The sequence below is a fragment of the Balaenoptera physalus genome (genome assembly GCF_965194825.1).
Source record: "Balaenoptera physalus genome assembly, chromosome: 4".
NCBI lineage: Eukaryota > Metazoa > Chordata > Mammalia > Artiodactyla > Balaenopteridae > Balaenoptera > Balaenoptera physalus.
Genome location: NC_138891.1, coordinates 97,119,658 through 97,138,777, shown reverse-complemented (window position 1 = coordinate 97,138,777; position 19,120 = coordinate 97,119,658). Strand labels below are relative to the sequence as shown.

Here is a 19,120-nt window from a genome sequence, read left to right as displayed (position 1 = left end):
CTTTGTTGCTGCGTTCAGGCTTTCTCTAGCTGCAGAGAGCGGAGGCTGCTCTGTTGCCGTGCGAGGGCTTATTGCAGTGGCTTTTCTTGTTGCGGAGCATGAGCTCTAGGCGCTTGGGCTTCAGTAGTTGCAGCACGTGGGCTCAGTAGTTGCGGCACATGGGACCTAGAGCATGTGGGCTTCAGTAGTTGTGGCTCATGAGTTTAGTTGCTCTGAAGCATGTGGGATCTTCCCAGACCAGAGATCGAACCCGTGTCCCCTGCATTGGCAGGCAGATTCTTAACCACTGCACCACCAGGGAAGTCCCTGGAGATTATTTTTTGCAAATTAAATTAGGTTTGAAAACCTGTGTAACGTTCTGTGCACAAGCAACTGTGTAGGAAAGCTATTCTGATAATTACTGTAGTTAGATCACTTATATCAGCTACACTGGTGTATGCCATATATGAGAGACACATAATTCACTCATACTCTGAATTTTCTTTCTCTTCAGAGAAATTTTTTTCAGATCTGACTAAATTTTTCATACCTCTATCTGATGTCAGTGGAGCCCCAAGTGAGGTGGACCATCACATATAATTACAAAATGAAGGCTTTAGTATTTAAAAGCTACTTGGAAGTTGATTACCTCTCTTCCCCCTGTATTAGCCAGGGTTCTCCAGAGAAACAGAACCAATAGTATATATATATATATATAGTGAAGGCTGGGGTTTCCAAAATCTGCAGGGTGGGCTGGCAGGTTGGAAACTCGGCAAGGAGCCAGTGTTGCGGTTCAAGTCCAAAGACTGCCTGAGAATTCCACGCTGTTCCGGGGAGGTCAGTCTTTTGTTATATTTAGATCCTCAGCTGATTGGATTAGGCTGACCCACATTATGGAGGGCAATCTGCTTTACTCAAAGTCTACCAATTTAAATGTAAATCTTATCCCGAAACACCCTCACAGAAGGCATTCAAAATCATGTTTGATGATATATCTGGGCACTGTGGCCCAGCCAAGTTGACACATGAAATTAACCATTATACCACTTTTTTCTTTTTTTTTTTTTTGGCTGCATTGGGTCTTAGTTGCAGCACGCGGGATCTTCATTGAGGGGTGCGGGATCTTTCATTTCCGTGCGTGGGCTTCTCTAGTTGTGGTGCACAGGCTTCTCTGTAGCTGTGACGTGTGGGTTTTCTCTCTAGTTGTGGTGTGCAGGCTCCAGGGCATGTGGGCTCTGTAGTCTGCAGCACGCGGGCTCTCTCGTTGAGGCGCATGAGCTCAGTAGTTGTGGCGTGCGGGCATAGTTGCCCTGCAGCATGTGGAATCTTAGTTCCCCGACCAGGGATCAAACCCAAGTCCCCTGCATTGGAAGGCAGATTCTTTACCACTGGACCACCAGGGAAGTCCCTACACCACTTATTTTTAAAAAATGAATCAAGTTGGGGGGGTGGGGTAGAGAGTAAAACTACCACTCTTATAAAGATGAAATTTTTGAGCTTTTAAGCACTCAGAGTCTTCCAAATATAAATTAAAATTACAATTTTTTATTTAAACATTCGTTTAATTTTCAATTGGAAATATGATGAATCACTTATATAGGTTTCACTGCCTTTTAGAAGCACTTCAAAAGAGATGATGAAATAAAGCTGTCAAGGATTCCTTTATTATTCTTTTTTTAAAAAAATATTTATTTATTTATTTGGTTGCACCGGGTCTTAGTTGTGGCTACAGGGCTCCTTAGTTGCAGCATGTGGGCTCCTTAGTTGTGACGTGCGAACTCTTAGTTGCGGTATGCATGTGGGATCTAGTTCCCTGACCAGGGCTCGAACACCGGGCCCCTGCGCTCTTCACTATGCCACCAGGGAAGTCCCTCCTTTATTATTCTTTTAAACAAAAGTCAACTTCTTCCCAGTTAGTTAGGCAAAGTCACCGGAAAACTATTTCACAGTGGCTTTATTCTTTTTTTTTTTTTTAACATCTTTATTGGAGTATAATTGCTTTACAATGGTGTGTTAGTTTTTGCTTTATAGCAAAGTGAATCAGCTATACATATTCATATATCCCCATATCTCTTCCCCCTTGCATCTCCTTCCCTCCCACCCTCCCTATCCCACCCCTCTAGGTGGTCACGAAGCACTGAGCTGATCTCCCTGTGCTATCTGGCTGCTTCCCACTAGCTATCAGTTTTACATTTGGTAGTGTATATATGTCCATGCCACTCTCTCACTTCGTCCCAGCTTACCCTTCCCCCTCCCTGTGTCCTCAAGTCCATTCTCTAGTAGGTCTGCGTCTTTATTCGTGTCCTGCCCCTAGGTTCTTCATGACCATTTTTTTTTTTTTTTAGATCCCATATATATGTGTTAGCATACGGTATTTGTTTTTCTCTTTCTGACTTACTTCACTCTGTATGACAGACTCTAGGTCCATCCACCTCACTACAAATAACTCAATTTTGTTTCTTTTTATGGCTGAGTAATATTCCATTGTATATATGTGACAGTGGCGTTATTCTTGAAATTTATTTTTACTTTCACCTCTTCTTTTTCTCAGATATTAGCTGATATGGTATATGGGGGAAAATAAAATAAAATATTTAGTATCTCATCTTGAGATGGCTAACTCTTCTAAATTATTTTGGCCCTGACATTTCATGCTATTTGGGATCAATTCTTTAAGACTCTTCTGTTCGCCTTCCTGAAATCTCACTACTTTGGAGAATGGTGGGCTGGTAGTTTACATGCAGAGGGGTAGTGGAGACAATCATTCACTGGTTCCCCCAAACTATTTTATTTTCCTCTCCCAGAGAGAGCTTCCTATTTGTTCAGCACTAATCTCTAGACAGAAGCCCAGCTAGAACCTCCTTATAATAATAAGGCAGGGGATTCCCTGGTGGTGTAGTGGTTAAGAATCTGCCTGCCAATGCAGGGGACACGGGTTTGAGCCCTGGTCTGGGAAGATCCCACATGCCGCGGAGCAACTAAGCCCCTGTGCCACAACTACCGAGCCTGCGCTCTAGAGCCCGCAAACCACAACTACTGAAGCCGGCGCGCCTAGAGCCCATGCTCCGCAAAAAGAGAAGCCACCGCAATGAGAAGTCCGTGCACCTCAATGAAGAGTGGCCCCCTCTCGCTGCAACTAGAGAAAGCCTGCGTGCAGCAACAAAGACCCAATGCAGCCAGAAATAAAAAAATAAAAAATAAAAAAGGCAGAGTAGTTAGCCCCTCTATCCAAATATTGTTGTAAATTTTATTACTGAAATTCTTTCACTGTGGTTCTAAACTTTTTGATTTACAGACCACTTCGGTAATTAGAAAGAGCTGCATCTCCTCTTCTAGATAAGCGCAGGGACAAAACACTTGAAACTATGTGTATAACCTTGTGCACTGTTTGGTTTTTATTATTGTGTGTGTAACACCTATTAAATAATGATAAATAATAATGAGGAAAGTTAATGCTCATTTGGGACTTCTAGATAACCCGTGATGAAATAAAATTCATATTTTATGGCAAGACAAGAAATTTTAAACATAAAAATTTCACTGCCCGTTTGGGCCTCCTCCCTCCCCTTTAGGGTGTATTGTGCATCTGCATTAACCAGACGTCCTTAGGAGATAACCTTCCTTCTTAATCTCACACAAGGTCACAACTCCTTAGAAGATAACCTTCCCTCTTAATCTTGTAAGGGGCCACGATGGCCCCCTGTGAGTACAAAGTACTCGCTTTGTACTGTAGATCTGGATTGTGTAAACTGTCAGTAATACCTAATTTGTCTCAAAAACTTATATAACTTTAGGGGAAACACTGACTGACACCACCCACCCTGGCCAGGCACCACAGTAACCATTTGCATGAGTTATCTTAAACAGGAGGACCTGGTAAGGAACATGGAACTAACAAGCCACCACCAACTGGAAGAATTCAGGAAAGGTCAAAAGGAGACACAAGTCCACATGTCCTACTGACCTCCCAGAATCGTCCTCGCTGGAATCCATCTTGGCTGAGTGATGCGTGCGCCACCAGGAAGGACCCTGAGTCAGAATGATTGGCCAGAGACAACCTGGAAACTAATTCTATCACCATAAAACCCGAGATAGCGAGCCACATGGCAGAGTAGTTCTCCTGGGTTCCCTTACCCTCCTGCTCTCCACCCGGGTGCCCCTTCCCAATAAAGTCTCCTGCTTTGTCAGCATGTCTGTCTCCTCGGACAATTCATTTCCAAGTGTTAGACAAGAGCCCTCTCTCAGGCCCTGGAAGAGGTCCCCCTTCCTGCAACATAACCATGCTTTGACCTCTAATGGACAGAATAGTCCTCAGAGCTTTCTGGGTTACAATCATCAGGTTGACTGGAATAAAATTTTCCACTTCTTTCTTAGGTTGACTGTTGATTAATTTTTTCATTGACACCCATGAACTGTTTTTTCACAGTTGGTAGTCTCTCCATCCATGTCACAGGTCATAGATAAGAGAGCAGGACCATAAGAGTCTACCAATGAATACTAACCAGAGAAGAAAACTTTTGATTTTGTACACCTAAACCTTCATATAAATCACAAAAAAATCACATAAATCATATAAAATACTTTATTGTAAAAAAAAGGCACATTTCCAAAATCTTTAGTGTCAAAATTCTTTAGATTAATAACTTCTTAGTTTTAAAACTTTAAAACTTCAAAGTTATTATTATATTTACTTCTTTCAAACATAAGATTTCATCCTAATTAGAAAATCTCCTTTATTTTGTCAAGATAAATTGCACTATCCAAAATGTTGTTCCAGTTTTCTGTCTACCTAGTCTCTTAACTTCATGTTATCTAAACTTGTACATAATACTCTCCTGAAACTGCTCTGTTAAAGGTTACCATCCACTATTACAACAGTCTCCTTCCTGCCACTATTCTACTTTTCAATTCATCCTTGTTTCATGAGCAGTTTAACCTTTCTAAAACACAAGTATCATTTTGTCATTCCCTCAGTCAAAAGCACCAAGTGAAAACTAGTGGAATGAATGGTGGGAAGTAGGGTGAGGCCAGATTATGGTTGCCCTGGAAAGTTGAATTTCAAGAGGGAAGTTTTTGAGGAGGGGATTAATATGATAAAAGTTGTTTTACTTAGATCATGCCAGTAGCAGTGGGCAGATGAATTAGAGATGGGAAAGATGAGTCAGGGGTATCAGCTGTTGCAGAGATCAAGTACACTGTGCTGACAGGAGGGAAAGTCTTTCTTGTGGGGCCTGAGCCTGCCAAAAAATGCTACCTTGTTGAGAAGTTCATGGTGTTGGTTAGTAGGCTGATTGGAAATTGATCAGAGTGTGCAGTGCAGGGTTTAACATATACACAAAATGAAGCAATTTAGTTAAAGTGTAGCAATTTGATTTTAGATGCAAAAGCTGTATCTGAAGCACAAAAGTTTCCATGGTATGATTTTAAAGGGATGCTGGCGCACTTGGGCATGTGGGACTGTGCCCAGGATCTGTGGCCACTCTAAGAGCTATGACTATACTCAGTTAACCCCATGAAGAGAATCCTTTGGCCCTTTCCTCAGGATCCCAGGTCAGACAAACCAGACAAAACTCTGGTTCTGCTATTGATGTAAACTTGCAGGTAGCTGTGCTCCTCAGGTACCTTCTGGGCATCCAGGACCACCCCCACCCCCACCACCGCTCCCAAGTCATTACCCTGCAAAATTGGAGAGAATTGTAAACCCTTTCTCTCTCCCTGAGCTGGAGACTCGCCTCAGTCCTCACCAGCTGTTCCAGGGAACAAAGGTTAGTAGGAGACAGAATTTAGGCTTGCTTTGTTCTTACACCTATATAGTAAGACTGTACTTTCTAGGTAAGGGGTCTCTTGGTTAGAAGAAAAAAAATTCCTAGTCTTAATTCCCTCTTCAGAGTTAAGAAATTTGTCTTCAGACTAAAACAGTGGGAAACAGAGTTAAAAAAAAAAAAAAAGAATTGAAGCAGGTGTAGTCAGAGAGGAGGAGGACTCAGGAAGGAGGGAATGCTCACAGAATCAATTGCCTGGAAACCTAGAAGCATGAGTTATGGGGATTTTGTTCAAACAGAAATTATCAGAGATTTTGGACACTGCTGTTTCAGAAAGAGGGGAATTCAGAATAAGAGGGAATGAAGGAGTGGGCAGTAGAAATTGGAAGCTCCCTTTCTACATTGTGTGGTGCTATCAGGTTAGTTTCATTACCACCTGCCTCCACCTGCAGCCTGTACTGTCTTTTCGTCTTCTATATAATCCTGAGCTGTTTAGAGTCTACCCATCTTTTAAGCTTTAGCTCCGTTTCACTTCCTCCTTCAAATCTTCTCTGAAGATTATAGTTTCTATTTCTTTCTCCATTCCCTGAAAGCTTATTGAGTTCATTGCTACAATCACACTAGTTAGAATGTAATAGTTGTGTCAAAACTGTAAGCTTTTTGATATAGCTATGAACTCCTCTCCAGCAAGGCAGTGTAATTTTTGAGTTTGGAGACTGTACTGTAAACTTCTTTTGTATACTCTCTGGAAAAATTCTGGGTTTATACCTATTAAATATACTCCCAGGTCTAAAGTTCTGTTAACTATTCAAGAACAACCACTTAAAAATACTGTATAAAAGCTTCTATCTCAACATGCTTAAGCTAAATTTTCAAATAAAATGTTTCTATTTTGACTATCTCACAAAATCGCCTATAGCAGAGTTGAACACTCTCACTTATTCAGAATTGTCAAAAGAAGGGACAGCCCCCATTGCTAGAAGTCTCTAGCAATGAGTCCTCAAATTCGGTCTGTATTGAGTAGTGACCTTACAATCATCCCGATGGTAAAAGTGTCAAATTTCGAAAACACCTAGAAAAGAGAGTGAAATGATCATTTAACAATAGCCTGCTTGTCTGCCAAACAAGGGAGTTGACCCGGTTCCCAAACTCACTTTGGCTCAGATTCTAACCCGGGTTTCGCATCGTTAGTTGCAGGCAGCCAATTGGGCCGTTTGGGTGCCGTGCATCCTGGGAGCTGTAGTCTCTGGCTTTTTCCTCCCGACTACGAGTTCCACCGAGCAGTCGGAGGACGGTTGCTTGGTATTATTAGCAAGCGGGAAGTATGACGGTGGCGCGCGTCGACGCGGCTTTGCCTCTTGGAGAAGGTAAGGCGATCCCCACCCCTGGGTCCCCAGGTTTACTCCATAGAACTGAGTTATAGTTGCCTGGTGGAGAGAAGAAGACTGGGTTTAGGGGTGCAATTCTGGACCAGTTCTTTTGATGTGGGGTTGTGGGCATCGGGGAGGCGCGCTGCCATCTGGGAGTTGTAGTCCCCTGGGCGCTGCCTGGCTCTCCGGCGTCGCGGCGAGGGCCAAGCGGGGGACTACAAGCCCCAAGAGACCTTCGCGCTGCTCCCGCGCTCCTGAGGATGACTGGGCGGTGGGTTTCTGGCCGCGGTAACCTTTCTTGGATGTTTACTTTGAATTCTGGGTGCCTAAGTGAAAGCTGCAGGATCTCCCCCTTTCCCGTGGATTCCTAGAACGTTCAAGAACACCCTGTCTCAAACACAGCTCTCTAGATTGACGTTGGACCCTTTCCTGGAAGTGTCTGGTGGCCGTGATAAAATCTGGGGGTTATCCAGAGCCCACGGTTCTCCACCCCTTGTTCTGCAGACCGGGTCCTGGGGTATAGCTTGGTCTCTGCCCAGCGGAACCCGGGGTGTGGGTGCTTTTGTAGGTGCTGTGTGAGCGGAGCTCCTTTGTTTTGGTTACGGTTCGGAGGCTCTGGGTCAGGGTCAGGGCTGAGGGTGAAGGCCCGTCTCCACCGCTTAGGTCTGGGGCTCATTATCTAGGAGGGAGAGTCTAAGAGGTCTCTTGATCCCTTTGAATTGTGTGCAAAGGCTATGCATTTTCCTGGGACGGTATATAGCTTTCACCAAATTCTCAGAATCGAATGACCCCCCCTCCTCCCCGCCCCAAATGCTAGAAGCCATTAGACAGTGGAAAAACGTTGGTTGAAACCCTTCAGGAGAGCAATCTCGCATAATTATTTCCAGCAGTAATCTTAATCTGGGTAGAAATTTGAAATTGGCAGTTTCTCTGGCCCTCCCCCCCGCACAATCTATCTGTGATAGATATCACAAATCTATCTGCAGCTCTTAAATTCCACCTCCAGCCCACCATGGCAATGTACTGTTAATAATAGCAGTTAACATTTATAGAGCACTTTTTATATGAGCAAGACTATGTTCTTAGTGCCTTTTTTTTTTTTAATTATCTCATTTTCTCTGTAGAACAACATTATAAGGCAGGTATTATTATCATTCCCATCTTACAGGGTAGAAAAGTGAGCCCAAAAGAGATCAATAACTTGCCCAAGATACCACAGTGATTAGCTTAGTGGAGCCAGGATTTGAACGTCTGTTAAATATACCAAATTACTTTATTGAATTCTGTGTGCCAGGAATGGGACTAAGTGCTGTTCATATGGTTTCTCTTTTCATCCCCACATCAATTTAATGAATCAGGTATATTATTTCCATTTTGTAGATACATTAACTATACTTTGATTTTCAAAATAGTTTGGGCACTTTAGGATATACTGATAGGTTGTAAGCAGGTTGGTCTCTATCAAAAGATTAGTTACATTTAAAAAATACTGTCATTACTTAGGCACAAAATATGGAAGTAATAGTTCACATTTAAATGTGAAGAATTCCAAAGTATTATATCAAAGAAACTTGAGTAGAGGGACTTCTGTGGTGGCGCAGTGGTTAAGAACCTGCCTACCAATGCAGGGGACACGGGTTTGAGCCCTGGGCCAGGGAGATGCCACATGCCGTGGAGCCACTAAGCCCTATGCACCACAACTACTGAGCCTGCACTCTAGAGCCTGCGAGCTACAACTACAGAGCCCGTGAGCCACAACTACTGAAGCCTGGGCACCCTAGAGCCTGTGTTGTGCAACAAGAGAAGCCACCGCAATGAGAAGCCCACGCACCACAACTAGAGAAAGCCCATGCGCAGCAACGAAGACCAATGCAGCCAAAAATAAATAAATAAATAAATAAATTTAAAAAAAGAAAGAAAAGAAACTTGATTAGAATATCACAAATCTAGGTATAATTTGATATTTCTAAAGGAAAATGAATAATTTCAATCTGTAGTCACTTAGAAATCGATTGCTTTAGATTTTAAAGCTTGATATTTATTATGCTCTAGTGTTTTCTAACTCTAAATGTATAAGATTTTATGAGTATAATTTTATCCCTATGCTCAGCTGTTGTAGTTGTGTTTTCTAACAGTTTCCCTTCTCTTTTCAAGGATCAGTGGTCAATTGGTCAGGACAGGGGCTACAGAAATTAAGTCCAAACTTACCCTATGAAGTTGATATTCATACTTTGATTCTAGATAAAAATCAGATTATTAAATTGGAAAATCTTGAGAAATGCAAACGTTTAATACAGGTAGGTATTGCTATGTGGGGAAAATAGCTATATAAGATCAGTTTATTATTATACAAAATAAAAGAGTAAGATAACAAAAAGTAACTCTGCAAGCCTAGAAAGCAGTAAATATTGCCTTAAATTTTTAAAACTTTTAATAACTAAAATAAATTTATTTAATAAATGAATAAAATAATTTAAGAAAAAATTTAAAAAATTAATTTTTACATGATGATTATTAAGTGATGCTTTTTAAATTTCTCCTGAAGATGAACACATTTTTGCTACCTTTAGAGTAGACTAGAAAAAAGAGCATTTGTTAAAAAAGAAAACATTTTATGTTGGCAAAATATTGTGTTGTTAAGATAACCTTTTATTTCATGGTGGGGGTAAAGAGTTGATTAATTCATTCCTTCAACAAATGTTTATTGGGCCCTTATGTGTCTGGTACTGTTCTAGATTTTGATGGAGATAGTGAAAGGACTCTGTTATTGTGGAGTTTACATTCTCAAGTAGTTGCTGTGTTAAAGATGTTTTCTTTTAGTAGTTGGAGGAGGTCTGATTGCTCAGCTTTATCTGTATTTTCCACTGCTTAGGAATGACAACAACAACAAACTAATAGTTGCACTGCAGAATTTTTAGACAATATATGTGAAAAGTACAAATTGGGTTTGTATATTTGAGAATGTTGGGCCATATAAATAAATCTTTTTAACCACCCTAATGTGAAAGTAATATTTATATTTTACTCCTAAGAATAATGGTATGTTTTCTTTACACAGTTGTCAGTGGCTAATAATCGGCTGGTGCGGATGATGGGTGTGGCCAAACTGACCCAACTCCGGGTGTTAAATTTGCCTCATAATAGCATTGGCTATGTGGAAGGCCTAAAGGAGCTAGTACATTTGGAATGGCTGAATTTGGCCGGAAATAATCTCAAGGTGAATTGTTTCTTTAATTTGCTTCATAATAGCATTGGCTATGTGGAAGGCCTAAAGGAGCTAGTACATTTGGAATGGCTGAATTTGGCCAGAAATAATCTCAAAGTGAATTGTTTCTTTAATTTGCTTCATAATAGTATTGGCTATGTGGAAGGCCTAAAGGAGGTAGTACATTTGGAATGGCTGAATTTGGCTGGAAATAATCTCAAGGTGAATTGTTTCTTTAATTTGCCTCATAATAGCATTGGCTGTGTGGAAGGCCTACAGGAGCTAGTACATTTGGAATGGCTGAATTTGACAGGAAATAATCTCAAGGTGAATTGTTTCTTTCTTTCTTTCTTTTTTTTTTTTTAAGTAATTAGGTTTTTTGTTTTTGTTTTTTTTTTTACTTCACAAAAGTATTTGCTGTGAAAAAGAAATTTAAGCAGTATAGAAATAAATCGAATAAAAAGTGAAAGTATCCACTCCCATTCCCCAGAGGTAATTTCAGTTAACATAAACAGAAAAAGAAAATCTCATTTTGAAAATTCATGCTGAATTAAGTTTTATGTACATGTTTAATGGTACAGTGGAGAATATACTGTTTTAAAAGTCAGGAGATCTGGATTCTAGTCCTGCTTCCACCACTTAGTAGCTCTATAATTTGGGGTAAGTTAATAAATATTTCTGTGTTTTATTTTTTGATATGCTAAGTAAGGGAACTGGATTAAATGATGATAACTGACTTTTATTGAGTATGTACTATATGCTAAGTATTATTCTAACCACCTTAACTGTTTTAACTTATTCAATCTCATGACAGCCAATAAGGTAGGTACAGTCTTTATGCTTATTATACAGATGAGGAAACTGAAGTACAGAGAAGTTGAGTAACTTGCCTAAGGTCACACAGTCAGGAAGTTGCAGAGCCAGGATTTGAATCCAGGCAGTTTGGCTCCATTGTTAACTTGTAAACTCTATGTTATACCAACTGTCACGTGTCATCACTAAAAGTTTCTTTAAGCTGTAAATATCTGACTCTACTCTTAGAGAGATAATGAAGGTAGAAACTAGCTATATAGCAATATGCCAGATTCTGTTGGCACTGCCTCTTTTTTCTCTTGCTAAGCCCTGCTCCTCTGCTTCTGATAATGCGCACAGGAGGCAAGAGGCTCAGCCACAGGAAGTAGGGAAGAATTTCATTTTTTGATTTCATGTGCGTGAAATAATGTGATCCTTTTCTTGTAATAGGCCATGGAACAAATCAATAGCTGCACAGCTCTTCAACACCTCGATTTATCAGACAATAACATACCCCAGATAGGTGATCTATCTAAATTGGCATCACTGAAAGTAAGTGTGTTTTCAATGTCATTTCTGAAATTTTATACTAAAATACCAAGAGAAAGTAACCTAATTGATCTAAAATCAGCCTGCTGTTATGAAGAACAGATAGTGTTCATTATGATAAAAATTCTATTAGAGTATCAGAAATTAAGTATGGAACTTTTTGTTGTTAATTTCTATAATTGATTTACTTTAACTAAAACTGGTTGTTGTAGTTAAGGTTAATTCTTATTTACCATCCAACAAACATGATGAAATTCCCTTCATGCCCAATCAGCCAACGTTAGCAGCTTCAGTTATATAGTACATAACATGTTGGTGGGCTTGAGAGTAAACATTCCTGAACTTGACTTTGTTTTTTTGACACTCAAGATTGCTATTTTTTAGGTAATAGATATTACTAAATTATCAAAATTAACCTCACTTTAATTTTAAAAATCTGTGGCCTGTAGCACTTTTTATAGAGGGGAATGCAATCAAATAAGTCAGGGGTCCCCAACCCCTGGGCCATTAGGAACGGGCCGCACAGCAGGAGGTGAGCGACAGGTGAGCGAGCAAAGCTTCATCTGTATTTACAGCCGCTCCCCATCGTTTGCATTACCACCTGAGCTCCGCCTCCTGACAGATCAGCGGTGGCATGAGATTCTCATAGGAGCGCGAACCTTACTGTGAACTGCTCAGGCGAGGGGTCTAGGTTGTGTGCTCCTTATGAGAATCTAATGCCTGATGATCCGAGATGGAGCTGAGGCAGTGATGCTGGGGAGCGGCTGCAAATACAGATTATCATCAGCAGAGAGGCTTGACTGCACAGAGACCATAATAAATCAATTGCTTGCAGACTCATATCAAAACCCTATCAGTGAGTGGCAAGTGAAAACAAGCTCAGGGCTCCCACTGATTCTGCATTATGGTGAGTTGTATAATTATTTCATTATATATTACAACATAATAATAACAGAAAGTGCATAATAAATGTAATGCGCTTGAATCATCCCCAAACCATCCCGCCCACACCCCCCCCCCACCCCCACCCTGGTCTGTGGAAAAATTGTCTTCCACAAAACTGGTCCCTGGTGCCGAAAGGTTGGGGACCACTGAAATAAGTAACAGTTGGCACCACAGCTTCAACATGTGTAGGCTTTTTCCATATTTTTGCTCCATTGGATATTATTATCATCAGATGAATTCATTAACCTTAGAAACAGTATTATTAGCTCAAATTTCACTATATTGTTAGCAGAAATCATTTTTAGCAACAATTATTCTAAGCAATTTGATGTATCCAGATACTAAGAGAATTCAAACGAACTAAAATTGATTGAACTTTTTTTTTCTGGAATGGAGGCATGATTACCTTATCAGAATCCTGGGTGTTGGGACTTCCCTGCTGGCGCAGTGGTTAAGAATCTACCTGCCAATGTAGGGGACATGGGTTTGATCCCTGGTCCAGGAAGATCCCACATGCCTTGGAGCAACTGAACCTTGTGCCACAACTACTGAGCCTGCGCTTTAGAGCCTGAGAGCCACAACTACTGAAGCCTGCGTGCCTAGAGCCCGTGCTCTGCAACAAGAGAAGCCACCGCAATGAGAAGCCTGTGCACTGCAACGAAGAGTAGCCCCCACTCACTGCAACTAGAGAAAGCCTACATGCAACAATGAAGACCCAATGCAGCCAAAAAAAAAAAAAAAAATTCCTGGGTGTTGGGAGTATTTGCTTTATTCTTCATTGTTGCTGACTTAATTTGAGTCAGCACCATCTCTAAGAACATTCAACCTTCCTCAAGCTTTAAGTTACCAAGAGAATATAATTGCAAATTTTGGTTTGTGGGTTATCTCTCTCTCGGAAAATTTGCTTTATACCTGATTGTTTTAATGAATGTTTTCTTTCACTTTTCTCACCCCCTGTTTTGATGTTTTAAAAGGAAATGAGCAAGTATGTTGGAAATTGCTCAAGTTTTAATAACTTAAATCTCACAACATGCCTACACTAAGCATATGTTCTTGGACAAGTCTTTAAACTTTCTTGAGCTTAGAATGTGGATGTGAAAAAGGAGAGTTGGACCAGAAGACCACGTAGGACCCTTACAGCATTAACAGTCTTTGATTTGTGTGTGATGAGAAGTAAAATAAAACAGATCACTTCATGTTTGTACACACCATTTTGGTTTTATCAAAATAGACCAATTTATTTGTAATCTTTTCATTTGTAATGCATTTTCTTTTTACTTTCAAGACCCTACTTTTACATGGAAATATCATCACCTCTCTTAGAATGGCACCTGCTTATCTACCCAGATGTCTTGCTATACTTTCTTTGGCAGAAAATGAAATCCGGGACTTAAATGAGGTAAAATTTGAGGGTATCTTATGGGATCTGGGAAGCTGGAAAGTCAGGAGAGATGCAGGAAAGGGTTGTGAGCTCACTTTAGACTGTGAACATCTTGGAAGAAACTGTTATCAGGATGAAACACTTGGCTCTAGAAGACCATTATTTTTCTTTCTACTTTTACTTAATGTCAGTGGGTTATTAAGACAATTTCATTTGTAATGCTGTACTTAGCACTCCATTGGGAAGTAATTGTTGGTAGAGGGACATGTACATTAACAGGGTTAATAAGGTACACTGTGCACCTTTTTCTGGCTGCTGTTATATTTTCAAAATAGGGTTCTCTTTGCTAGGAAACAGTGCTTTCTAAGGGACTTTGTGCAGCAAGGACAGATGGCCATATTGTTGGAATTTTGGAAGTCAGTGGATAATATAAGAGTGTTACTTGTCACTTTTTAAAACAAGAGGGAAATTGTTACATTCTCAAACTGCCAAAGATGTGTAATCAGTGGAAGCCCTGCGCTTGACACTGAGTAGTCCATTTCATTCATCAAAGATGTCCTTTGTTCCAGATCTCTTTTCTGGCATCTTTAACTGAACTGGAACAGTTGTCGATCATGAACAATCCTTGTGTGATGGCAACACCTTCCATTCCAGGGTTCGACTATCGGCCATACATCGTCAGCTGGTGCTTAAACCTCAGAGTCCTAGATGGATATGTGATTTCGCAGAAGGAAAGGTGAACGTGACCTCTGTAACATCACATTTATCATGGAAGTTAATTGAAAGGCCCATTTCTAGCTTACTACAGATTAATAAACTGAATATTTCTTGAAATGTGCATTTAGAAATTAAGATCATTCGTACCATCATATAGCAGACTCTGTGCTGTTCATTTAGGATTTTTTATCCTTTCTAAAAAAGGATAAGAAATAAATATCAACCTTAAGAGGTTGGGGCTAGTGAGTTTAACTTCTTGCCCAAGATACAACAAATTGATTTCTAAAAATTCTTTTTTTAATCGATTGTTTGGGGCTTGGAGCATTTCTATATAGAAACTGTGTTATAGATGCTGTGTAGAATTTCAGATCAATCCCACAAAAGCTTCTGTCCATCATATTGTAAAGGCGGTATTAATAATACCTTAGTACCCAACTACTCTTTATAACAGTGACCTTGGGAAAATGCGTGCAGAGTTCCAATTTGGAACTGGTAGCAGACATGCTGATGGGTCCTCACCTTCTACCTGTGAAACAGCAGAAGTGGGAACTCCCCCTTCTCTAGATCTTTGATGGTTTCTGCAGCTTGGAGCTGGGACCCCTGCATGATGGGGTCTTCTGGACGCTGGCGCATGATCAGTAGAATCAGAGCTTTAGGGGAGGTAAGGAACTAGGTTGTGGACAAGAAGGGGTGGATTTAGAGAGGATAGTGAGAGTCAAGATGACTTAATTCTCTTCACTCTGCCTCATTTCTCTTCTTCCTTTCACTGCGTACACACCTGCATTCATGGACTCAACACATACATTCTTCCTCGCTGTTTTTGTCCTTCTGTTCTACAGATTGATAGTCGCTTGAGGGGTTTCCCGACGGGAGAAGGAATGGTAGATTACTGACAGGGTTTTCCTTTTCTTTCTGCCTGCTATTTCATCTAGTTGCTGTACAGGGTGTGGGGCAGTGAGGAATGGCAACCAGGAGCTACATAGTGGTGGTGCTGGTGTAGGGTGCGGGACGTATGTCAGCTCTGGTTTGCCTACAAAAAAGTGTGGCTTTTCCTTTTTCCTGCAGTGAGTGTTGCTTTGTATTCAGATACCTTATTTTATTTCAAACTGTGGGTAATTCTAAAGCTGGAATATGGGTTTACTTGGATTATCTTCTCTGGATCTTCCTTTAATAGAAAGAAAGACGTTATCAGATTTCTCTGTGGGAGTAGGACTGGCAACATTTTCATATATGGCAGCAGCATGGTGAGATGGGCAGAGGTAAGGGTTTGGTATAAAGAGAGACCTGGGAAGAGAATGAGACCTGGTCAGGAGAGACAAGAGAAAGCTTCACATCTTTCCCTGCCGCCCATTAGCAATGTGGCCTGGACAAGTTCCATAACTTCTCTGAGCCTTAGTTTTCTCATCTGTAAAATGTGGCTAAAACTACCTAGCTTTCAAGGATGCTATGAGAACTAAAGATAATGGATATAGCATAATACTGGTCAGACAGTAGATGCTTAATAAATGATAACTGTCATCATTACTTAAGGATAGGGACTGGGGATTGAAGAGTTTTGTAGAAACTAAAGCTAGTGTTAAAAAGCAGAAGATATCTGTTGAATAGATGAATAATAATGCAAAGGCTATGTTTCTATACTGTGGAAATGGTTTTAATCCAAGTGACTTTAAGGTGAATTTGTATTTTTTTGGAACTTTCTCTGTAATGTTTTGTAGATGTTTAATTTCAGATTCTTCAAGAGGTAGGGAAGAGTGGACTTTTACTTGGGTAGCCTCTCTCTCTCTGGGGTTATTCTACACTAAAGTATGGGAGGAAGGAAGAGGTGGGAGTGTAGCATAATAGCAACCCTTTCTCGGACAGATTCTTTTTCCCCCCACATTAAAAAAAAATTTTCACAGTATGATATAATTCAGAAATAGTTCAAACGTAATATTTAAAAATACCCATATAATCATCACTGAAAATAAGACTAGAACAAAACCAGCACTCCAGAGATCTCCTTTGCCCCACTCTCATCATAACTCCCCTCCCCACTAGAGATAACCACTATATTGATTTTTTTGATAATTCAGAAAGATTATTTTTTTCCTCGTTTATTATGGAGGCTTCAAATCAACCAGCTCCCACCAGAGTAGCTAAAATTAAAAGGATGGACAATACTAAGTATTGATGAGTATGTAGAACAATTAGAACTCTCATACACTGTTCTAGGAGTGTAAATGGTGCAGCCATTTTGAAAAACTGGCAGTATTTACTAAAGTTGAACTTATAAATACACTATGACCCAGCAGTTTGGTTTCTGGTATATACCCTAGAGAAATAGGTGCTTATGTCTACCAAAAAACATGTATATAAGCATGTTCGTAGCAGCCTTATTCATAATAGCTCGAAACATTTGGGAACTATGTGGGACATTTGGGAAACAACCCAAATGTCAGTGCATAGAAGAGTGGGTAAATAGAGTTCTATTCAAACCAGAGAACCTAGGTGGTTGAGAAAAATGCTGCTGCAGTTGATGTCTGAGACAACTGTGTAGTCTGTAAATAGTGCTCCCATGTTTTAAAACAACTCTGGAAGTATTTTGTCTTGGAGGGAGGAAGTATTCTAAGGGAGAGCTATTGACTGAAAAATCAGTGGGTAGCCTGAGTAGTGTTCCAGCATTTTCCTGGTCAACCTTGGAATTGCCCTGAAGGATAGGCAGGAAGGAATTTCTAGTTTTTGTATCTACTCAGCCTGTTATTTGCTAAGAACAACCAAGTTAAATATTTTCTCCATGATGAAAAGTGTCCCAAGTTCCCTGATGACCTTGGGTAACCAGATCTTGAGTGTGTGTGTCACCCAAAAAAGTAACTTGAGCAGTCACCCACCGCTGTGGTGCTTTGGCTGAGGGTTTTCTCAGAGAGAAGCACACCTGGGGAAGGACCTTTGTGTAACACCTCAGTATTTGGAGTTCTTTCTGAATTTGTTTTCAATCTCTGTTTTACTGTTTATAGGACCTAGTACCAAGCTACACCTCTGTTGCTTACAGATCAGAATTTAGGGAGCAGAATTTTGGAGATGTTTCTTTTTTTGAAAGGATGTTTAAAATATATACAGAAGTAGAGTAACATAATGAACACCTAAATACCCACCATGTGGCTTCAACAGTTATCAGCATTTTGCCAATCTCGTTTCATCTATCCTGCACTTTTTTTTTGGTTAGGATATTTTAAAAGCAAATACCAGATATCATTTCATCCATTATTCCTTTTTTTTTTTTTTTAATTAGGTGAAAGAGCAGTTTTAAATTCTCTCAGTAGTTGCTATCCCTGTTATAAAATGTAGACTGTTCCTTTAATTTCAAGAGAAAAGTCATATTCCAGTGATTTGAAATTAATATGTTAGAGCTGAATTAATTTTAATTTTGTCTTTGAATGGGCAGAGATTTTTTTTACCTAAGAAAATATTGTGTGGATTAATAAGCTTGTGTAATGGTGTGTTTATTGATGAATGTGAAGCAAAGGCAGAAAAACAGATCTTACAGTAGTTGATACTCCACAGTTCGTGGTTCACCTCACACACTTAAACTGTGGAATACCTGAGCCTCCTTCTGTATCCTTTTACTTTCACTTTTCTTTCCTCCCAAACTACAAACCATCTATAACCTGGAAATGTCGCTTGCTAGCTATTATTAAAGTTGGGGATTGTCCTCTATTAATGGACCTTTTTTAGGGACAGCCTCTCAACAAACCATTTGCTTGGCAGGAGAACTTATGGAAACTTAGAGTAGAGTTCATGAAGATCCTGAATGAGCTTTATTTAATCCACAGGAATGTGTCTATGGAAGAAATACTTCTAATTATTTTTATTAAGTGTATTAAAATTTTTATTGTTACATGACTTCAGTTAATGATTGGCATACTTTATATCTCATTGTTAGAAAACAGTTTCTCCTTTCTTGTGACACTGGCACATCATAGAAAACTAAACTCATTTTACTGCACCAAGACTCTTCTGCACTATTTAACCAGCTATCAAAAGAACCATTTTCTTTTCAGTCTATAATACATCTGGGGTGGCTTAACAGTTTTGGACTATACAGTTTTTTGCCTAATGTGGATACCTTAATATGAAGATTGAAGAAAATGGTTGTGGGTTGGAAGTGATTTTCAGACTATTTGCAATGCTGAGTTAAATGGTGTACAGAGAAACAAAGTATGCCAAAATGATGCAACTTTAAATTCAAGTTGATGGGCAGATTTGAGAATGATAAAATTGAGGCAAAAGCATGTTAATTAAAAAGAAATTCAAACATATTACAAAAGTAAACAGTAGTGTAATGACCTGCCATGAATCTGTCACCCAACTTCAGCAGTTTTCAATTCATGGCCAACTTTGTTCATCTATACCTTCACCCACGCCCCCTTTTCCTGTATTATTT

General features: G+C 39.9%; 2 protein-coding genes across 9 annotated transcripts in view; one reads left to right on the top strand and one right to left on the bottom strand.

The window, feature by feature from the left end:
- The window catches only part of RPL24 (ribosomal protein L24), a 146,017-nt gene that overhangs the window by 15,277 nt on the left and 111,620 nt on the right, over nt 1–19,120 (bottom strand). The gene's annotated exons all lie outside the window — the stretch shown is intronic.
- Nucleotides 1–19,120, top strand: part of CEP97 (centrosomal protein 97) — a 53,587-nt gene that overhangs the window by 18,203 nt on the left and 16,264 nt on the right. For 2 of the 7 annotated variants that reach the window (XM_082460360.1, XM_082460359.1), the window contains exons 1-6: nt 5,657–7,108; nt 9,266–9,408; nt 10,170–10,328; nt 11,559–11,660; nt 13,888–14,001; nt 14,553–14,719. In XM_082460360.1, coding sequence (XP_082316486.1) covers nt 7,066–7,108; nt 9,266–9,408; nt 10,170–10,328; nt 11,559–11,660; nt 13,888–14,001; nt 14,553–14,719 — 728 coding nt within the window. In that variant the 5' untranslated portion in view covers nt 5,657–7,065. Of the gene's footprint in view, nt 1–5,656; nt 7,109–7,164; nt 9,062–9,246; nt 9,409–10,169; nt 10,329–10,445; nt 10,539–10,570; nt 10,644–11,558; nt 11,661–13,887; nt 14,002–14,552; nt 14,720–19,120 lie in introns of those variants that run through there. The other 5 variants (XM_082460358.1, XM_082460357.1, XM_082460361.1 and 2 more) reach the window with 4 other exon arrangements.